Genomic DNA, 23,121 nt, shown 5'->3' on the forward strand with positions numbered 1-23,121 from the left:
ATAAGATAAGATAAGGACTATATTATCTCCATGGGGAAGTGATGGAAAGCACCCTGCCGCTCCTCTCTCCCATCCCTGTGGACCCAGCAGACCAGCCATTCCCTCCCAGCAGGCTTTTGGAACCTGCTTCCACTGTGGGACCTCCTACCAAGACCACAGCCAGGAATGTGCTTACACTGGTGGAAAAAAAACAAGGAGGGAGGAGCGGAGAGGGATGCAGATGTGTGAGAGAGTCAGAGAGAGAGAGCGTGAAGGAAGTGTGAGTTTATGATAGCGTGAGATCGGAGGAAAGTGGGGGGAAAAAGGATCGCACGGAATGATAGAAATATGGAAAACTGGCACACAGAGGTGGAAGAAGAAGAGGGAGAGAGCAGACAAGGTGGTGGATGTGGCACCTATGTGTAGGCTATTTGCTTAGCCCTGGGCCCGTGCCCTGTGTTTTCTGCCCAGTTGTGAAGTGGACTGAACAGTGTGCCCTACATTTAACCAGCACTGACGGCTTGTGTTCTGCTGTACTGTGTTACCCATGCACTAGTTTGAGTCTTCCAGTCACCACTTGCTCCTTGCTTCTTCCCCTCATCACCTTTCGATATCACTAAGCTCCGCACATCACCCGCAACACACTCCACCCCAGGCCGGCAGAGAGTCTCCCCAGTAACAGACAGGAGAAGAAAAAAAACTGAGTGCACTGGTCAACATCCAGCCACAATCAACACACAGACTGAGAATGGGGGATCAAAGGACCACATCTGCATTGCCGTTCAAAACAAATGGTAATAGGGATTTATTATCCTGGGTCTGGCTAGTTAACGTGGAACACTCTGTTCTCAACACACACTAATGAAAACGTGCTCATGTAAATGTCAGATCCCTTCCTCTCTGTATGTGCTCATTGTGTCCAGGCACTACATTTTCATTAGTTCAACGCTGAGCTAGAAGAGAATGCTGGAGGACATAACATGAATGTACTGTATTATTTTTGTGCTACCCAATGTCCAACATTGTAGATAGGGTAAGGTATTTTTTTTTAGGCAGACTGTGGAGTCATGCCTCTTCTTGAATTCGTGAGGGAACTGCAGGTTGTCCGCAATTTTTTGGAGGATAAAAAATACATACAAAAATCGAAATGCAAATTGTTTCTAAAAGTAATAGGCCTTTAATTAGTTACCTTCACTGCTAAATGGACTAAATTCGACCGAATGTATTTTATGTTATGTAAAAAATAAATAAAAACTGTGACTCTGTGAATGGTGGTTCTCAAGAGCTTTTGAGGGTGATTTGGAAGGGGAAAGGTTGGCAACCATTGTCCTAGTTAAGGTTAGGATTGGGGTAGGGGAAGCTGATCCTAGATCTGTACCTCTCAGCATCAACTGAGAGTGGTTCAAGGTCAGTGCACATGCTTCAGTAGGTTAAGAGATGGACTAAAGTCCCTCTGAGGGGCGGGCTAAAGTCCCTCTGCTCCAACATGCTGAAATCAAGGCTTTTAATTTCACCATAGATCTGTTTCAAGTCTCTGAACCCCCCAAGACTTAACCCACACATACATGTACTTTACATACACACAGACTCTCACACACACTCAGTCTGACAAAAAATATTGCCAACATTGTTTTTACTTTATTTTATTATATATATATAAAAAATATTTTAAAAATGTAAAAAAATGTTTTTTAAATATATATATTTTTATTTTTTTGGTGGGGGACTCGGCGCCAGCTATCTAAACTTGCAGTAATCAAGGTTGAATTTGAGCCCGGGGCCCCCATTGATTTTGTTAGTCAGTCACTTAGATATCACATTAAAAACTGAAAATATTTATCTCCATCCTATGGCAAAATGTGTAGAATTGCACGAAATTAACACCAAAACTAAAACATTTCCCATCCCTGGTTTAGAGTGTAGTTCGGAGGTTAGCTTCATGGAGTACTTTTTGGGACCAGATGCAATTTGGACAAGAGAGGCTGCTTTCTGGTCAACAGCCCTGTCATTGTGTAGACGGTCTTTGTGCTTACCGCTACCTCTCCCTCTCCATCTCTCTCTCTCTCTCTCTCTCTATCTCTCGCTATCTCTCGCCATCTCTCTCTCTCATCTATCGATGCGCCCTTTAGTTAGAGTGAGTTAGCTGAGCAGTTGGCACAGATTGTGGTGGTGTGTGTGTGTGTGTGTGTGTGTTCGTGCGTGTGACGGGTGTACTGTACTTGTCAGCCCCGGTGCCAGGATCTGTGACCTACAGTATAAAGTGTGCTGATTAAGAGAGGCTTCATTAATCAACCTCAAGGGCCTGGTCTGCTGCCTGCTGCCCCAGATCCAGCTCACTACTCTATACTGGACCAGAGCAACTGGGATGATGGACCAGAGCCAGACATGGACAGAGAGCAGGGATCAGAGCGCTCTGACCTTCTGGAAAGCTCCCAATTTCTGATTGTGAAATAGGCTGATGTAATTTATTTAATTCTAAGAATGATCTGTCTGCGTGTATGTGTATGCGTGCATCTATGCGTGCGTGCTTGTGTGTCTGTCTGAATGCCTGTGTGTCTTAACTGTGCATTAAGTGTTCCCTGTTGTGTGTGCTGCAGAGGTGCCCATGGTGCTGTACCTGTTTGCCCTGGTGTCCCTGGTGTGGCTGTGGGCAGGACTACACATGGGCTACAGATACCTGTGGATGCTCATCCTCTACGTCATCTTCAACTGCCTGCTGGTAAGACCTTTTTGTCATTATCTTCATCATCATCGTGTGTGTCGTCATCCAGACATGTTTTGCACGGTAAAATCACAAGACTTAATTGAACTCCTATTGGGGTCAAATGTAGCATTATTCTGGGGGGTTATATGGGTCCCACTCCCATTTTATGTTGAAACTACTATGGTCATGGTGTTGATATTTTTTGGAGTTACAGTAAAACAACATTAAATGGAGTAAATATCCTACTCGCAGCGAGTTAGCTGGCCGCTAAACTAACTTCAAATCAAATCAAATTTTATTTGTCACATACACATGGTTAGCAGATGTTAATGCGAGTGTAGCGAAATGCTTGTGCTTCTAGTTCCGACAATGCAGTAATAACGAACAAGTAATCTAACTAGCAATTCCCAAAAAACTACTGTCTTATACACAGTGTAAGGGGATAAGGAATATGTACATAAGGATATATGAATGAGTGATGGTACAGAGCAGCATAGGCAAGATACAGTAGATGATATCGAGTACAGTATATACATATGAGATGAGTATGTAAACCAAGTGGCATAGTTAAAGTGGCTAGTGATACATGTATTACATAAGGATGCAGTCGATGATATAGAGTACAGTATCTACGTATGCATATGAGATGAATAATGTAGGGTAAGTAACATTATATAAGGTAGCATTGTTTAAAGTGGCTAGTGATATATTTACATCATTTCCCATCAATTCCCATTATTAAAGTGGCTGGAGTAGAGTCAGTGTCATTGACAGTGTGTTGGCAGTAGCCACTCAATGTTAGTGGTGGCTGTTTAACAGTCTGATGGCCTTGAGATAGAAGCTGTTTTTCAGTCTCTCGGTCCCAGCTTTGATGCACCTGTACTGACCTCGCCTTCTGGATGACAGCGGGGTGAACAGGCAGTGGCTCGGGTGGTTGATGTCCTTGATGATCTTTATGGCCTTCCTGTAGCATCGGGTGGTGTAGGTGTCCTGGAGGGCAGGTAGTTTGCCCCGGTGATGCGTTGTGCAGACCTCACTACCCTCTGGAGAGCCTTACGGTTGAGGGCGGTGCAGTTGCCATACCAGGCGGTGATACAGCCCGCCAGGATGCTCTCGATTGTGCATCTGTAGAAGTTTGTGAGTGCTTTTGGTGACAAGCCGAATTCTTCAGCCTCCTGAGGTTGAAGAGGCGCTGCTGCGCCTTCCTCACGAGGCTGTCTGTGTGAGTGGACCAATTCAGTTTGTCTGTGATGTGTATGCCGAGGAACTTAAAACTTGCTACCCTCTCCACTACTGTTCCATCGATGTGGATGGGGGTGTTCCCTCTGCTGTTTCCGGAAGTCCACAATCATCTCCTTAGTTTTGTTGACGTTGAGTGTGAGGTTATTTTCCTGACACCACACTCCGAGGGCCCTCACCTCCTCCCTGTAGGCCGTCTCGTCGTTGTTGGTAATCAAGCCTACCGCAAATTCCTCTCAAATTCCTCAAAAGGTATTCCTCTTGTCCAGATGGGTTAGGGCAGTGTGCAGTGTGGTTGAGATTGCATCGTCTGTGGACCTATTTGGGCGGTAAGCAAATTGGAGTGGGTCAAGGGTGTCAGGTAGGGTGGAGGTGATATGGTCCTTGACTAGTCTCTCAAAGCACTTCATGATGACGGATGTGAGTGCTACGGGCGGTAGTCGTTTAGCTCAGTTGCCTTAGCTTTCTTGGGAACAGGAACAATGGTGGCCCTCTTGAAGCATGTGGGAACAGCAGACTGGTATAGGGATTGATTGAATATGTCCGTAAACACACCGGCCAGCTGGTCTGCGCATGCTCTGAGGGCGCGGCTGGGGATGCCGTCTGGGCCTGCAGCCTTGCGAGGGTTAACACGTTTAAATGTCTTACTCACTTCGGCTGCAGTGAAGGAGAGACCGCATGTTTTCGTTGCAGGCCGTGTCAGTGGCACTGTATTGTCCTCAAAGCGGGCAAAAAGTTATTTAGTCTGCCTGGGAGCAAGACATCCTGGTCCGTGACTGGGCTGGGTTTCTTCCTGTAGTCCGTGATTGACTGTAGACCCTGCCACATGCCTCTTGTGTCTGAGCCGTTGAATTGAGATTCTACTTTGTCTCTGTACTGGCGCTTAGCTTGTTTGATAGCCTTGCGGAGGGAATAGCTGCACTGTTTGTATTCAGTCATGTTACCAGACACCTTGCCCTGATTAAAAGCAGTGGTTCGTGCCTTCAGTTTCACACGAATGCTGCCATCAATCCAAGGTTTCTGGTTAGGGAATGTTTTAATCGTTGCTATGGGAACGACATCTTCAACGCACGTTCTAATGAACTCGCACACCGAATCAGCGTATTCGTCAATGTTGTTGTCTGACGCAATACGAAACATCTCCCAGTCCACGTGATGGAAGCAGTCTTGGAGTGTGGAGTCAGCTTGGTCGGACCAGCGTTGGACAGACCTCAGCGTGGGAGCTTCTTGTTTTAGTTTCTGTCTGTAGGCAGGGATCAACAAAATGGAGTCGTGGTCAGCTTTTTACGAAAGGGGGCGGGGCAGGGCCTTATATGCGTCGCGGAAGTTAGAGTAACAATGATCCAGGGTCTTTCCACCCCTGGTTGCGCAATCGATATGCTGATAAAATTTAGGGAGTCTTGTTTTCAGATTAGCCTTGTTAAAATCCCCAGCTACAATGAATGCAGCCTCCGGATAAATCGTTTCCAGTTTGCAGAGAGTTAAATAAAGTTTGTTCAGAGCCATCGATGTGTCTGCTTGGGGGGGGATATATACGGCTGTGATTATAATCGAAGAGAATTCTCTTGGTAGATAATGCGGTCTACATTTGATTGTGAGGAATTCTAAATCAGGTGAACAGAAGGATTTGAGTTCCTGTATGTTTCTGTCATCACACCATGTCACGTTAGTCATAAGGCATATGCCCCCGCCCCTCTTCTTACCAGAAAGATGTTCGTTTCTGTCCGCGCGATGCGTGGAGAAACCCGCTGGCTGCACCGCTCCGGATAGCGTCTCTCCGGTTAGCCATGTTTCCGTGAAGCAGAGAACGTTGCAGTCTCTGATGTCCCTCTGGAATGCTACCCTTGCTCGGATTTCATCAACCTTGTTGTCAAGAGACTGGACATTGGCGAGAAGAATGCTAGGGAGTGGTGCACGATGTGTCCGTCTCCGGAGTCTGACCAGAAGACCGCTTCGTTTCCCTCTTTTTCTGAGTCGTTTTTTTGGGTCGCTGCATATAATCCACTCCGTTACACTGGTTGTAAGGCAGAACACAGGATCCGCATCGCGAAAAACATATTCATGGTCGTACTGATGGTGAGTTGACGCTGATCTTATATTCAGTAGTTCTTCTCGGCTGTATGTAATGAAACCTAAGATGACCTGGGGTACTAGTGTAAGAAATAACACGTAAAAAAACAAAAAACTGCATAGTTTCCTAGGAACGCGAAGCGAGGCGGCCATCTCTGTCGGCGCCGGAAGTAGTACGTACATTCATTGTTTTTGATCTTACGCTACACAAAGAAAATAACATTTTTTCTAAACTAACCCAATCTGTAAAGGTTTGGATTTATAGCAACCGTTAATGAGATAGTTGTTCCAGTTAACATGGTGTAGTTCAGGGATGTTTTAATTAAGAACTCAGTCAGGATCTCAACTTACTGTTGCGAGTTCAAATAGTAGATTTCACAAGGTGCGATTTAGGGAATCAGGGAAAAATCAGGGAAAAGGGAAAAATTGCTGACATGGGCTAATTGACGGACTGTCAGTGACCGACAAAACAAGAGAAAAACTGCTGATGCACAACCAAATTTCTAAATCGCACCTTGTGAAATCTACTATTTGAACTCGCAACAGTAAGTTGAGATCCTGACTGAGTTCTTAATTAAAACATCCCTGAACTACACCATGTTAACTGGAACAACTATCTCATTAACGGTTGCTATAAATCCAAACCTTTACAGATTGGGTTAGTTTAGAAAAAATGTTATTTTCTTTGTGTAGCGTAAGATCAAAAACAATGAATGTACGTGTGAAAACACAGATATTGAAACAAACAATTGTAAAAAATCAACCTGCAACAGAGCATGCTGGGAAATATTGACAATGAGTCCCCTGCTTTAGCACACTCTGCCAACCCGGATGTTCTAGCTGTGTCTGAATCCTGGTTTAGGAAGACCACCAAAAATTCAGAAATTTTTATTCCAAACTACAACATTTTCAGACAAGATAGAACTGCCAAAGGGGGCGGTGTTGCAATCTACTGCAAAGATAGCCTGCAGAGTTCTGTCCTACTATCCAGGTCTGTACCCAAACAATTTGAACTTCTACTTTTAAAAATCCACCTCTCTAAAAACAAGTCTCTCACCGTTGCCGCCTGCTATAGACCACCCTCTGCCCCCAGCTGTGCTCTGGACACCATATGTGAACTGATTGCCCCCCATCTATCTTCAGAGCTTGTGCTGCTAGGCGACCTAAACTGGAACATGCTTAACACCCCAGCCATCCTACAATCTAAACTTGATGCCCTCAACCTCACACAAATTATCAATGAACCTACCAGGTACCACCCCAAAGCCTTAAACACGGGCACCCTCATAGATATCATCCTAACCAACTTGCCCTCTAAATACACCTCTGCTGTTTTCAACCAAGATCTCAGCGATCACTGCCTCATTGCCTGCATCCGTAATGGGTCAGCGGTCAAACGACCTCCACTCATCACTGTAAAACGCTCCCTGAAACACTTCAGCGAGCAGGCCTTTCTAATCGACCTGGCCGGGGTATCCTGGAAGGATATTGATCTCATCCCGTCAGTAGAGGATGCCTGGATATTTTTTTAAATGCCTTCCTAACCATCTTAAATAAACATGCCCCATTCAAGAAATTTAGAACCAGGAACAGATATAGCCCTTGGTTCTCCCCAGACCTGACTGCCCTTAACCAACACAAAAACATCCTATGGCGTTCTGCATTAGCATCGAACAGCCCCCGTGATATGCAGCTGTTCAGGGAAGCTAGAAACCATTATACACAGGCAGTTAGAAAAGCCAAGGCTAGCTTTTTCTAGCTGAAATTTGCTTCCTGCAACACTAACTCAAAAAAGTTCTGGGACACTGTAAAGTCCAGGGAGAATAAGAACACCTCCTTCCATCTGCCCACTGCACTGAAGATAGGAAACACTGTCACCACTGATAAATCCACCATAATTGAGAATTTCAATAAGCATTTTTCTACGGCTGGCCATGCTTTCCATCTGGCTACTCCTACCCCGGTCAACAGCACTGCACACCCCACAGCAACTCGCCCAAGCCTTCCCCATTTCTCCTTCTCCCAAATCCGTTCAGCTGATGTTCTGAATGAGCTGCAAAATCTGGACCCCTACAAATCAGCCGGGCTAGACAATCTGGACCCTTTCTTTCTAAAATTATCTGCCGAAATTGTTGCCACCCCTATTACTAGCCTGTTCAACCTCTCTTTCGTGTCATCTGAGATTCCCAAAGATTGGAAAGCAGCTGCGGTCATCCCCCTCTTTCAAAGGGGGACACTCTTGACCCAAACTGCTACAGACCTATATCTATCCTACCATGCCTTTCTAAGGTCTTCGAATGCCAAGTCAACAAACAGATTACCCACCATTTTGAATCTCACCATACCTTCTCTGCTATGCAATCTGGTTTCAGAGCTGGTCATGGGTGCACCTCAGCCATGCTCAAGGTCTTAAATGATATCTTAACCGCCATCGATAAGAAACATTACTGTGCAGCCGTATTCATTGATCTGGCCAAGGCTTTCGACTCTGTCAATCACCACATCCTCATCGGCAGACTCGACAGCCTTGGTTTCTCAAATGATTGCCTCGCCTGGTTCACCAACTACTTCTCTGATAGAGTTCAGTGTGTCAAATCGGAGGGTCTGCTGTCCGGACCTCTGGCAGTCTCTATGGGGGTGCCACAGGGTTCAATTCTTGGACCGACTCTCTTCTCTGTATACATCAATGAGGTCGCTCTTGCTGCTGGTGAGTCTCTGATCCACCTCTATGCAGACGACACCATTCTGTATACTTCTGGCCCTTCTTTGGACACTGTGTTAACAACCCTCCAGGCAAGCTTCAATGCCATACAACTCTCCTTCCGTGGCCTCCAATTGCTCTTAAATACAAGTAAAACTAAATGCATGCTCTTCAACCGATCGCTACCTGCACCTACCCGCCTGTCCAACATCACTACTCTGGACGGCTCTGACTTAGAATACGTGGACAACTACAAATACTTAGGTGTCTGGTTAGACTGTAAACTCTCCATCCAGACCCATATCAAACATCTCCAATCCAAAGTTAAATCTAGAATTGGCTTCCTATTTCGCAACAAAGCATCCTTCACTCATGCTGCCAAACATACCCTTGTAAAACTGACCATCCTACCAATCCTCGACTTTGGCGATGTCATTTACAAAATAGCCTCCAATACCCTACTCAACAAATTGGATGCAGTCTATCACAGTGCAATCCGTTTTGTCACCAAAGCCCCATATACTACCCACCATTTCGACCTGTACGCTCTCGTTGGCTGGCCCTCGCTTCATACTCGTCGCCAAACCCACTGGATCCATGTCATCTACAAGACCCTGCTAGGTAAAGTCCCCCCTTATCTCAGCTCGCTGGTCACCATAGCATCTCCCACCTGTAGCACACGCTCCAGCAGGTATATCTCTCTAGTCACCCCCAAAACCAATTCTTTCTTTGGCCGCCTCTCCTTCCAGTTCTCTGCTGCCAATGACTGGAACGAACTACAAAAATCTCTGAAACTGGAAACACTTATCTCCCTCACTAGCTTTAAGCACCAACTGTCAGAGCAGCTCACAGATTACTGCACCTGTACATAGCCCACCTATAATTTAGCCCAAACAACTACCTCTTTCCCTACTGTATTTAATTTATGTATTTATTTTGCTCCTTTGCACCCCATTATTTTTATTTCTACTTTGCACATTCTTCCATTGCAAATCTACCATTCCAGTGTTTTACTTGCTATATTGTATTTACTTTGCCACCATGGCCTTTTTTTGCCTTTACCTCCCTTATCTCACCTCATTTGCTCACATCGTATTTAGACTTGTTTATACTGTATTATTGACTGTATGTTTGTTTTACTCCATGTGTAACTCTGTGTCGTTGTATGTGTCAAACTGCTTTGCTTTATCTTGGCCAGGTCGCAATTGTAAATGAGAACTTGTTCTCAACTTGCCTACCTGGTTAAATAAAGGTGAAATAAAAAATAAATAAAACATCTATGCATAACTCCATAGATTGAACTCTGTCTCTGGATACACTTAATGGGGTTCAAAGTACTCTGTCCCAATCAACTCCAGGTATCAACACTGACTCCAGGGATCTTATCACTCTCTTGAGGGTTAAGATAACTCCCGGTAGAGTCAATTTAACTCTAATGTTCATAAGACTGTGATTTCCACTAACCTTGATTTACTGTCTAGTGTCTTGAATCTCTCTATTGCAGTCAAAACTGGAGGGAAACCTGATTTAGTTTTGTAAATGTTACTACAGAGCACCAACTACTTCCTGGATACTTAAGTGCCCATTGTAGACATTGGCGTAATAACACTCCTAAGGTTTCTGTTTGTCAGTGTGTGTGAGTTCAGAATATCCTCCCTCTATCTATCGTTGCTCAGCCTCTGGAGGCCTTGGAGGTCAGCACACTTGTACTATATATTGATCCCTCAAGCCACTGCACTGTTTGGCCCCTCGAGTGTGTGTTTGTATGTGTGTGTGCGTGTGTGTGTGTGTGTGTGTGTTTGCGTGTGTGTGTGTGTGTGTGTGATTCGTGAGTCTGTATGATTGTGTGTGTGTGATTCGTGAGTCTGTATGATTATGTGTATGTGTGTGCGTGCGTGCCTTGATGTGTGTGTGCTTGCGCATGTGTGTTTGCGTCTTGATGTGTGCTATGCATGTCTTGATGTGTGTGCTTGCATGAGTGCGTGTGTGGTGAAGGGTATTCGAGGACTTTGAAGCCATCCTTTGATGTCTGGCCCGGGCAGGGTGGAAAAGCTCTTCTTGAGGGCTATCACAGATACCGTATCTCCGGAGAGTGACATCGCCCAGGCCAGACCACTCTCTCAGTACTCTCAGTACAGTGTGGGGATGCATATCAGAGAGCGTGAGAGAGAGGAGAGAACTTTATCATCAGATATTTCCGTAGGACTGTATAATCTACAGCCAATAGCATTAATATCTCTTTTTTTTTTAAAGGTTGCATAACTGACAATGTGTTGAAGATGTTTGAACTGTTCAACCCCACTTCATTGTCTGACCTCCGAAGGGCTATTGCTTGCTAGTTGAGGGTAGATTCCTCACTCATAAAGCAACCGCATCATTTGAAAAGGACATTGTAAAAGCATTCAAATCGTTGTAAAAGCATTCAAATGGTTGAGTTAGGTAGGCAGTGGACTGGACAGTGGAATAATTGTTCTTTCAGGCCAGTCCTTGTGAATGTCTCTGCTAGCTGTCACTTTCTTCAAGACGTCATCTGTCCATTAAGTGTGTCACACCGGACCCTAGTGGTATGTAGCGTATGCACGTGAAAGACGACAGAAGCACACTAAAGTCAACCCGGGGCTTTAATGAGTGCAGACATGATGTCATTATGACAATAGCTGAGGTAACACAACACCTATAAGCACATGCCATGTACGTCATAGGATGCCACCTTTCCAACGAGTCAGTTTGTAAAATATCTGCCCTGCTAGAGCGTCCCCGGTCAACTGTAAGTGCTGTTATTGTGAAGTGGAAACATCTGGGAGCAACAACGGCTCAGCCCGAAGTGGTAGGCCACACAAGCTCACAGAACGGGACCGTCGAGTGCTGAAGCACGTAGCGGGTAAAAATCATCTGTCCTCGGTTGCAATACTAACTACCGAGTTACGAACTGCCTCTGGAAGCAACGTCAGCACAAGAATTGTTTGACGGAAGCTTAATGAAATGTGTTTCCGAGGCCAAGCGTCAGCTCGAGTGATGTAAAGTTCGCCGCCATTGGACTTTGAAGCAGTGGAAATGCATTTTCTGGGGTGATGAATCATGCTTCACCATCTGGAAGTCCGACAGACTAATCTGGGTTTGGCTGATGCCAGGAGAACGCTTCCTCCAGTGCAGTGGCATAGTGCCAACTGTAAAGTTTGGTGGAGGAGGAATAATGGTCTGGGATTGTTTTTCATGATTCGGGCTAGCCCCTTAGTTCCAGTGAAGGACAATATTAACGCTAAAGCATACAATGACATTCTAGGCAATTCTGTGCTTCCAACTTTGTGGCAACAGTTTGGGGAAGGCCCTTTCCTGTTTCAGCATAACAATGCCCCTGTGCACAAAGCGAGGTCCATACAGAACTGGTTTGTCGAAATCAGTGTGGAAGCACTTGACTGGCCTGCACAGAGCCCTGACCTCAACTCCATCGAAACACCTTTGGGATGAATTGGAACGCCGACTGCGAGCCAGGCCTAATTGCCCAACATCAGTGCCCGAACTCACTAATGCTCTTGTCGCTGAATGGAAGCTAGTACCCGCATGAATATTCCAACATCTAGTGGAAAGCTTTCCCAGAAGAGTGGAGGCTGTTATAGCAGCAAAGGGGGGACCAACTCCATATTAATGCCCATGATTATGGAATGAGATGTTTGACGGGCAGGTGTCCACATGCTTTTGGTCATGTGGTGTATTTTTACAAATTCCCCTGCCGCTATAAGTTCCAATACAGGATGAATCCCCTGAAAGTGTAGAGAAAGTCCAACTGAAAGGCCTTTGGTTGCCTCTGAAGTGTCTTTCATGAGTGAATCTCTCTCCCTTGACTCTCCCTGGCCCCTTCCACTGCCCCCCCGCATCACAATTCTAAAATAATCAGCTCTATCATCCCTAGGGAGAAAGAGCAGAACACGGTTGAAAAGTTATTTTGTTTTCAACCAGAGAATCTCCACAGCCTCCAATTGCCCTGGGCTCAGATGTAAAGACTAAAGCAGCCTATAAGCAGTTGTCTCCGGGGAGAGTTCTCTGTAAGACAGGAAGAATTGCGCTGGAACAGACAGTTCCCTTTTCTACAGGTAATGAGCTTCCAAGGAGAGCTGCACCAGAGACCATCGATTAGCTCTAAACAAACACATCTGACCTAGATTTCCCGAGCACTGCTGTTTCGGCTGCTGCTCTCTGCCATTGATGCCTGCACCAGGCTGTTTATGAAGCTGTTGCTGCCTCTTTCGGCCATAACACGATTAAGGGACAATTGTTCTGCCTTGAGAGTCTGCGTTTATGGAGCAAAAACCAATTACTTTGGTTGGGAGACGAGGAGCGTGGAGATGAGAGCGCTGACATTTGTGTCGTGACACGGCCATTAGTACCACGTCATCACCAACACTAATGAACATGAATAGAGATGACCGTAAATGTTGCGAACCATAATGCATTCATATGATTAGGATTTAAAGTATAGTCACATTCTACGTTGCATGGAGTGAAGTTTATTATACATGTATGGCTGGATAACAAATCTTCAGATTGAGGTTTTCTGTTTTTGGGTGTCTCAAACCACCTCAGACCGTCTAAAGAAATCTCTTAAAGGCTACATTTCAATTCATTTACTTTCTGAGTTGGCATAATATCTGAGCACATTATGTCACTTTCTGGCGTTCTGTGGCTATTTGTTACTCCAGTTGCTTATGTGCCTCTATTCAGTGGCACAGTTTGCGCTTGGATGCTCTTTCAGGTTGTTTTGTATTATCTCGCTCATGCGGTACATTTTCCATGAGGAGAATTTTCCATGTTGTTATTGTTGTTAGTGTGGCTGTTGCCCTGACTGTAAAAGGCTGTTTAATGGTGCTGCTCACTTCGGGCTAATTGCTGAAAAACCATTAAACAAGTGCAGATGTTAGAGTGTGCTCGCGCTCAGCTCAGTGTGTACATGCACGTGTGCGTGTATGCGCCCATGCCCGGAAGGTGGATTCTATGCATTCATTTCAACTATATAGACTCTCTCAATGCTATTTACTTTATGATTCTCGGGAACCACAGCAGCCGTCAACCAGCTGGCTCCAGTGTGCTTGGCTATATTTCATACATCCTGCTTGGTGGTTAGTTAGCGCTGCTCTGGAGCTTCTAGGCAACCTCAAAGGACAGCTGTACATGAAGGCAACCATCAGGGGGGGGGGGGTGTACAGTAAATGTCTGTGTCCCAAGGACCAAGTATCGCACTGCATAGGGAATAAGGTGCCGCTTGGCATGTGATGTGATGCGTCGGAGGATGCCTATTACAGAGAAGACTTTGCACCGTATTCAATTTATGGAAGTGGAACTGGTAACTGGTTGGATCCGGCATGGTTATTTTTTTTTGCACCGCAGAATTGTAAGTCTGGATTCTAAGGGTCAAGATAGCCGATGTTTACGGTGTGATCCTAGGTGTATCCCTGATTGTGTTGCTTTTCAGTAATGTACATTCTCAGATATCTTGCCTTCCATGGGGCAGACATCCTCCGACGCATCACATCACATCACATCACATCACATCACATCACATCACATCACATCACATCACATCACATCACATCACATCACATCACATCTAGTGTGATACCATCAGCTAACTGACTTGAAAGTCAGTTAAGAACAAATTCTTATTTTCAATGGCGGCCTAGGAACAACTTCCTTGTTCCTTGTTTAGGGGCAGAACGACAGATTTTTACCTGGTCAGTTCGGGGATCTGAACTTGCAACCTTTCGGTTACTAGTCGAACGCTCTAACCACTAGGCTACCCTGCCGCCACTATATCCAGCACCTAGCTCCAGCTGTCAACTTGGATGGGCCACCGTCTCCCAGTACAGAGCAGTTGCTGTGTGTGTATGATGACTCAGGGAGGAAAGGATTTGCCACATCTCCAAGCTGTTCACTCTCCCTATAAGGGTCTGTGTACCAAATGACAACCTATTCCCTATATAGTGCTCTACTTGACCAGAGCCCATAAGATGAAGTGTCCTGTATAGGGAAGTAGTAGCGCCCTATTCAGGGAATAGGGTGCCATTTGGGACGGAGGCAAGGGCCAACAGAGACGTTTCCCTTGAGGTCAATTTCAGTGACTTACAAATTACATAACAAGTACATAACTTTGTCTGTGTCTATAAAACACAGGCCGTGTCCAAAATGGTACTATATAGTGCACAACTTTTGACCAGGGCCCATAGGGTGCCATTTGGAACGTAGACATATACTACTAGTTGCCAAGTATTGGTCTCAGTGTTTTTAGAGTAGAGCAACCTCTGTGCCCCAGCACGTTATTCAGTACAACCATAGATTTAGTTGGTTTCCTCTCAGCACTCCACACGGACAGACAGACAGGGGCATTACTGTTGGAGTCTATTAATATAGATGGTACCCAGAGTTGGCGTATGCAAGGCTTTTTTGCTTCTCTCTCTCTCTCTCTCTCTCTCTCTATTTCTTTCTTCTGACATATCGCTTGTCGAGGGGTTGTCTAGGGCAGCATCTGCATTAAATCTGGCTGAACTTGTACCGAATTTATAGAAGAATAATCCAATCACAGCAGCACTGTTTGTGTGCTGCTGTAAACTTTGATTTGATTTGATTTGTGTCCGCCCCTCTGCCAGTAAATGGGCTTGTACATTATTAGCTCACAAACAAACAGCCCCCCTTTCTTTCTTTGAGCAATGAAAGACGCCAGGCACCCACCACAGAATTACATTTACCCCCGCACTTCCTGATTGGGCCACACAGCGGACTATAAATAGACTGCTCTTCATTGCAACGCAGATCCTGTCACGAGCCCTGTCGCTGGAGATGAGTTGATAGTGCAGAAGTAGCAGCCTCCTTCATCGAATTCAACCCAGCACACGTTGCTAGGAGACATGGTATAGGAGGGATAGGCCCAGTGGTCTAAGAGCTATGATGTCCATGTATTATAATTTCTCTCTACTTTCGTATTCATTTGATCTCTTTCTGTTGCCCATCTAGATCACCTCTCTGTTTCTCCTTTGCTTTTTCTCTGTTTCTCTGTTTTCTTCTCTCCTTTCAATTTATTTCTATCTGTCTTGTTCATTTTCTACTGAAAGCATTCTCCCCCTAGATAGCTAGCTGGTTAGCACTGTGCCTCTTTGTACCTCTTGTGTTCTCCCTCCTCTCTCCTCCCTCCCTGGTTCTCATGGTGGTGTAGGGGCCGTGACCTAACCTCCTGTAGTAACACTCTCCCTCTCTTTGTCTCACACACACACACGCGCGCACACACACACACACACACACACACGTCAAGTCCCCAGAGCAGGGAACACTTACATAACAGCCTGTGGGTAATAAAGCGTGTTCCTCGGGCCGCGCTGGCTCAGGCTGGTCCTTAAACGGCGTGTGCTAATCGCCCTGAAGACTGTCAGGATGGGGCCGCTCTCACTCTATCAGAGACTACTGATAGTGGCTGCTCCACGCACACACGCACACACACACGCACACACATGCACACACACACACACACGCACGCACACACGCACACACTCATGTACACACACACCACCCTCACACCACATACACACACGCTCCGCTCAGGCTATAAAGGCACTCTGAGTGATTGTTGTGGGTGTACTGTGTCCATTCCCATATGTGTGCTTTTTCCCCAGATAGAAGCTCATGTTCCCTATTTACAGTGCACCAATAAACAGGTTGTGTACTAAGCCTGTTCCCCTTCGTCCCATCTCATCTCGTATCCATTGCAGTTTGTCCCTTTCAATGTCAGGGTTCCAAGGAAAATGTAATGATTTCCACACATTTGTATCTACATAGGGAGCTTTTGTGTTGAGTGGTTTTCCTCTCCCTGAGCCGGACTAAACTGCCTGTCTGTTAAGATCAATAGCCCGCTGGTGAAACAGGAGCATGAGCTTTGCTAACGTGGAGAGATTGCAATTGGTTTAATTTAAGTCCCAGTTTTGATGAACTTCCTGCTAGATCGCTTGGTGATGTCCTGTTCTCCTCTGTGTGTGTGTGTGTGTGTGTGTGTGTGTGTGTGTGTGTGTGTGTGTGTGTGTGTGTGTGTGTGTGTGTGTGTGTGTGTGTGTGTGTGTGTGTGTGTGTGTGTGTGTGTGTGTGTGTCTGTGTCTGTGTGTGGTAATACTGTATTTGCAGTGCAGTGCATCACTCCATCTCTGTCTATGGTTGCCGTCATCCCCTCCTGCCCGCCTAGTGTTGTGAGATGTCTGCCGGGACTGTGATATTTCACAGAGGAACGTGCTGGAGTAATTCACACTGGCCTGTCTGATGACACAGAGGATGTGGTAGAGATACTAGATCAGGATGCTGCTGACTGACAGTGATGTCATGTCCAAGGGACGACGTCTTGCCACTTCTACCATTCTCGATCAATCCAAACTTTGCCCATACGGGACGTGCTGCTCTGCTTTGCGTGGAGCCGTTCAAGATAAATGCACTTCTCGGAGTGCAATGGGGAGAACGACGCGCTATCGAGAAACAATTTAAGTCCGCTCTCCTTTTTCTTTTGTGTGTAGGTTCAATTCGTGATGTGCCTGGCAGAGTCAAATCATTTTGAATTGCAATGGAGGTGCCACATTTTTTATCTTTACGCTCTGCTCGCCAGGGCCTGTACGTGTTTGCGGTGTACTTCCTGATGCACAACCAGCTGTGTTGGCCATCCAAGGCCAGCTACACAGTGGAGATGAACGGCCACGGCAGCCCAGACTCCACCTACCAGAGCGGGGGTGCCGCCACCATAGGGGCGGAGATCAACAAGTCCACCCAGAACCTCATCAGCGCCATGGAGGAGGTAACCCACACACACACACACACACCCTGCCATCTTTCCCTCCCTCACTTCACGAAACTAAGGAGAAAAAGCAATAGAAGGGTGAGGAGGAGCCCTGTTCTATCCCCATAAGTCCCCAACTTACTAACTGACTGACTGCTTCACCCTTACCCCCCATAACGCTCTCTCTCTCTCTCCCCTGCCTGGTGCCCTCACTCTAAAGCCCTTACCTCAACCCCTTCCCCAGTCCCATCCCCCCCTCCCTCTCTCCCCTGCCCGGTGCCCTTACTCTAAAGCCCTTACCCCAGTCCCATCTCTCTCTCTCTCTCTCTCTCTCTCTCTCTCTCTCTCTCTCTCTCTCTCTCTCTCTCTCTCTCTCTCTCTCTCTCTCTCTCTCTCTCTCTCTCTCTCTCTCTCTCTCTCTCTCTCTCTCTCTCTCTCTCTCTCTCTCTCTCTCTCTCTCTCTCTCTCTCTCTCTCTCTCTCTCTCTCTCTCTCTCTCCCCTTACTCTCCCTTACCTCAACCCCTCCCCTCCCATCCCTCTCTCCCCTGCCCGGTGCCCTTACTCTAAAGCCCTTACCTCAACCCCTTCCCCAGTCCCATCCCTCTCTCTCTCTCCCATGACCTCATTCCCAGGGCTCGGTTTGACCAGTCCTCTCCTCACTCACACCCTTGTCAGCAGATCCTCAGGGAAACACAGCGTGTCCCTCCACACTTTCTGTTTGTTCACAGTGGCTTGAGTCTGCTATCCCGCAATTATGCTAACAGTAACGTGTGTGTGTGAGAGCTGCCATACAGAGAAGTGTTCTCTCCTCAACTAGTAGCCCACCTTACCCTAGAACTAAGCCTACATACTCCCCAGGCCCAGTCCATGCATCCCCTGCTCTGTCACAGCTGTGGTCACAGCTCTGCTGGACACCCTATAAGGAGTTACACTGAAGAGAAATGGGGGGGAGAGTTAGAGAGAAAATGGAGAGGGGAGGAGGAAGGGGTGCGGAGGGGATTGGTACATGGGAGGTGTCAGCCCCCTTCAGAGTGGATATGGTAAATGGTGGCTGGACACTGTACCACAGCTCTAGACACTACCAATTACAGGCTATTACACCACGCTGTCTGTCTGTCATTACAGGCCTGTTCAGATAGGCTATTACACCTGTCTGTCTGTCTGGCATTACAGGCCTGTTCAGATTAGGCTATTACACCTATCTGCCAATTACAGGCCTGTTCAGATAGGCTCTTACGTCTGTCTGTCTGTCTGTCTGTCCGTCCGTCTGTCTGTCATTACAGGCCTGTTCAGATAGGCTATTTCACCTGTCTGTCTGTCTGGCATTACAGGCCTGTTCAGATTAGGCTATTACACCTGTCTGTCCGTCCGTCTGTCATTACAGGCCTGTTCAGATAGGCCATTATACCTGTCTGTCATTACAGGCCTGTTCAGATAGGCTATTATACCTGTCTGTCATTACAGGCCTGTTCAGATAGGCTAGTATACCTGTCTGTCATTACAGGCCTGTTCAGATAGGCTAGTATACCTGTCTGTCATTACAGGCCTGTTCAGATAGGCTATTATACCTGTCTGTCATTACAGGCCTGTTCAGATAGGCTAGTATACCTGTCTGCCATTACAGGCCTGTTCAGATAGGCTCTTACGTCTGTCCGTCTGTCCGTCTGTCCGTCCGTCTGTCATTACAGGCCTGTTCAGATAAGCTATTATACCTGTCTGTCATTACAGGCTATTATACCTGTCTGTCATTACAGGCCTGTTCAGATAGGCTATTATACCTGTCTGTCATTACAGGCCTGTTCAGATAGGCTATTACACCTGTCTGTCTGTCTGGCTGGCTGTTGATGATATGTTGATCTTATGAATCAGCTGTGTAGTGCTAGGGCAAAAACTAAAATATGCACCCCTTTAGGTCCCCAGGACCAGGATTAAGAAACACTGTGAGAGGCTATTACACCTGTCTGTCAATCACTGAGGGAGAGAGGGAGGGAGGCTGGTGAAACTGGGTTTTCTGGAAAACTCAGACTAAGGGAAAATTAGATTCCACAAGGATTCTTTCCACAACGCAAAATTCCCTGTCTGTGCCTTGGATGACGTCATTTGGTATGTATGAGAGGACAGGGATAGTTGTCCAGTGATGGGTTATATTACTACCTGGACACATACTGTGTGCTGAAAAACATCCCGTCTCTTTTGTGGTGGAAACCACACAAGATTGCTTAGCCAAGTGAAATATCTTAGCTATGTACACAATGTGCCAGTTCTCATGGCTAGCTGATTGCCTGTGATGGTGCTGAACTCTCTATTCCCATCACCACTCATCCAGACATCCAGTGATTAGCCCTGGGAACTATCTGGGTCTCTCTCTCTCACTCTCTCTCTCCCCCCTCTGTCACTCCTCTCTCCCTTTTTATTTATCTCCCTCCCCCTCTTCCTCTCCCTCTGTCTCTCACTCCCTCTCTCTATTTCTCTCTCTCTCTATTTCTCTCTCTCTCTCTCTCTCTCTCTCTCTCTCTCTCTCTCTCTCTCTCTCTCTCTCTCTCTCTCTCTCTCTGTCTCTTCTTGCCCCCTCTGTCACCCCTCTCTCCCTTTTTATTTATCTCCCTCCCCTCTTCCTCTCCCTCTGTCTCTCTCTCTCGTGCCCCCTCTGTCACCCCTCTCTCCCTTTTTATTTATCTCCCTCCCCCTCTTCCTCTTCCTCTGTCTCTCTCTCTCGTGCCCCCCTCTGTCACCCCTCTCTCCCTTTTGATTTATCTTCCTTTCCCTCTGTCTCTCACTCTCTCTCTGAAGAAAAAGGATTCATCAGTGCAGCAGGTTCAGTTCAATATTTGCATATTTGAGACTGATTTTGTATGAGACCCAGAGCCGGCGACCTCCCTCTCACCCCTTAACCCCCACATGAGCCTTCGTCCTGCGTTAACCCCTTTGGGGAGCTTTGACAACATAAACTCTGCGTGGCCCTCCATGTCTAAGACGTGATTACACGGCTGACAGGCTCATTCTCTGCTGTCCTGAGCTGACTCCCTGCCAGAATGGGACTGGTTTTTGTCATTGCATTAATCACGGAGATTTAGTTCCCCCCTTTACGTGCTCGTCTCTGGTTTGTGTTGTTTATGCAAATACAAAAGGATACCCACTGTGCACTCCAAATACTGTACATTTTAGTTCATACAAAACACTCTAGAAATGTAACCCTGACATCATTTATGCCCTCTGATCAGTGTCATTTCAACGTGTTGGACAGTGGCTGTCTTTGTTAGTGCCGTATACAGTCTGTAAAGATATGCTTTGTGCGTGTGTGTGTGCGTGTGCGTGCATGCGTGTGTGCATGTACGTGTGTATGTGAGTGCATATTTGCGTGTGTGTGTGTGTGTGTGTGTGTGTGTGTGTGTGTGTGTGTGTGTGTGTGTGTGTGTGTGTGTGTGTGTGTGTGTGTGTGTGTGGGGCAGGTGTCCGCGGACTGGGAGCGTGCGTCCCTGCGTCCGGGCAGTCAGCCCAGCAGTGTGTTTAAGCAGAGCCCTCAGAGTGGGACCTACACCACCGACGGAGGAGGCTTCATCAACGACAACCTAGTGGCCGACGAGGAGTCCCAGGAGTTTGACGACCTCATATTTGCCTTAAAGACTGGTAAGAATCACTTTGGGCTGCGTCCCAAATGCCCCCTATTCCCTGTAGTGCACTACTTTAGAAGTGCACTTTGTAAGTAACAGGAATAGCAATTTAGGACACAGATAATCACTTATCCTGCAGACATATTATTCATCAGTCATCTATAGCCAATATGAAGCCAATAATTAGAGCCCAGAATTTTTCCTAATCAGGTCATACGGTCAGCAGAAACTCTGTGTTCTACTCATCAACACCATAATGGTGTCGAGGGAGAAGTGGATACGGCGATGAGTCAGTATACAAACAAATCACATATATATTGTTTTTTAAATTTAACTTTATTTAACTTAGGCAAGTAATTTAAGAACAAATTCTTATCTACAATGATGGCCTACCGAGGAATAGTGGGTTAACTTCCTTGGTCAGGGGGCAGGACGACAGATTTTTACCAGCTCAGGGATTCGATCCAGTTACAGTTCCAATTTGAACTTGAGCATACATGTACCTGATCTGGAATATGGGGGACTGTCACGACTTCCGCCGAAGTCGGTTCCTCTCCTTGTTCAGGCGGTGTTCGGAGGTCGACGTCACTGGTCTTCTAGCCATCGCCGATCCACCTTTCATTTTCCATTTGTTTTGTCTTGTTTTCCCACACCTGGTTTACATTCCCTCATTACTTGTCGTGTATATAACCCTCTGTTCCCCCATGTCTGTGTGTGGAATTGTTTGTTGTAAAGTGTATGTGCACTTCAGACTGGTTTTGCAACGGGTTATTTTAACTGTATCTTGTTGTTCTGGGTGCAGCTTATTTTTGCATTATTATAGTGCTCCAGTTACCCATTTCTGTTCTCCTGTGCCTGACTTCCCTGCAGCTAGTTGCACACCGCTTACTGGGACTCACATATGGTTTTCTAACATTTGTGTGATTTGGTGTGTGCGCATTTGAACGTGTGCATGTACATACGCATGGGTGTGTATGGAGGCCTGGTGTGTACGCGTCCCATGGCAGCCATTACTGCTGGCCCTGCTCGGTCAGTCCTCAGCGAACCCTGTCTTGCGGCTGTAGGAACCATTTCTCCTCAGTCATCAATGTTTAATGAGATATGGGGTCTTACTGCCGGCTGATATATCAACGCTCTACACTCCCATTCTCAAATCACAGAGGAATTGATCTACGCTGCCTGAATAACAAGTGGCAGGACCGAGCTGAAAACATGCCAAGTAGTGTTCAGGACTTTGTTTTGTCTGTTTCTCTAGGAAATATAGGGCGCGCCCCAAATGGCACCCTATCCCCAATATGGTGAACTATGGTGAACCACTTTTGACCAGAGCCCCATGTTCTTTTGTAACGTTAAAGTGGACCAAGATGGCAGTGCTGTGAGATCGTCATGTCACGTTTGCTGTTATTATCATCATCATTATTATTGTCACAGCATAACATCATCATACCGGTTTAGATTTAATATGTCTCTTCACTCTACATAGCTACTACGTTCACTGTAGTTGGATTCTTTAGACAGGACACATGTTATTTCCATGAACCTTCTTTCACCCATGAAGATTTCTGTTTCTAGAAATACACCCCATGGGAAGAGACGTGTCATGCGCCTTACCTTATTTCCCAGTCAGGCCTGATAACCAAGGTGTCCATATCATGGAAAGAACTCCACCTGGGCTTTGACCCCACCTCGTGGTGGCCCCACCGGGCCCTTGATTGAGTGGCCTCTGAAGGGCCCCGTGCAACACAGAGGTTAATCTGGCATCTCAGTGCTAACCGGGCCCCTGGGAGAGGTCAGTGAATACACGCCAGTATCCACTCTCCGGAAAACACATGTCTATCGCCGTGGCCGCTAAATTAAAAGTCCCTGGCGGCAGCGGACTTGGAGTTAGTCAGAGGTGTTAATGAGAGGGGATTGGCTAGAGAGGGTAATGTTACTGTAAATAAAAGCCTCGGGGAGAGGAGAGCGCTAAACTCTTCTTCAGCCGTCTTAAACGTGTAGTGTGTGTGTTTGTGTATGATGTGT

General features: G+C 46.4%; 1 protein-coding gene across 1 annotated transcript in view; it reads left to right on the plus strand.

The window, feature by feature from the left end:
- adgrv1 (adhesion G protein-coupled receptor V1) overlaps positions 1-23,121 on the plus strand; it is a 196,204-nt gene that overhangs the window by 169,075 nt on the left and 4,008 nt on the right. Inside the window, exons 87-89 of the mRNA XM_042330702.1 lie at positions 2,577-2,698; positions 17,320-17,505; positions 20,938-21,115. Of these exons, the coding sequence (XP_042186636.1) occupies positions 2,577-2,698; positions 17,320-17,505; positions 20,938-21,115 (486 nt within the window). The remainder of the gene's footprint in view (positions 1-2,576; positions 2,699-17,319; positions 17,506-20,937; positions 21,116-23,121) is intronic.

Source organism: Oncorhynchus tshawytscha, linkage group LG12 (assembly GCF_018296145.1).
Source record: "Oncorhynchus tshawytscha isolate Ot180627B linkage group LG12, Otsh_v2.0, whole genome shotgun sequence".
NCBI lineage: Eukaryota > Metazoa > Chordata > Actinopteri > Salmoniformes > Salmonidae > Oncorhynchus > Oncorhynchus tshawytscha.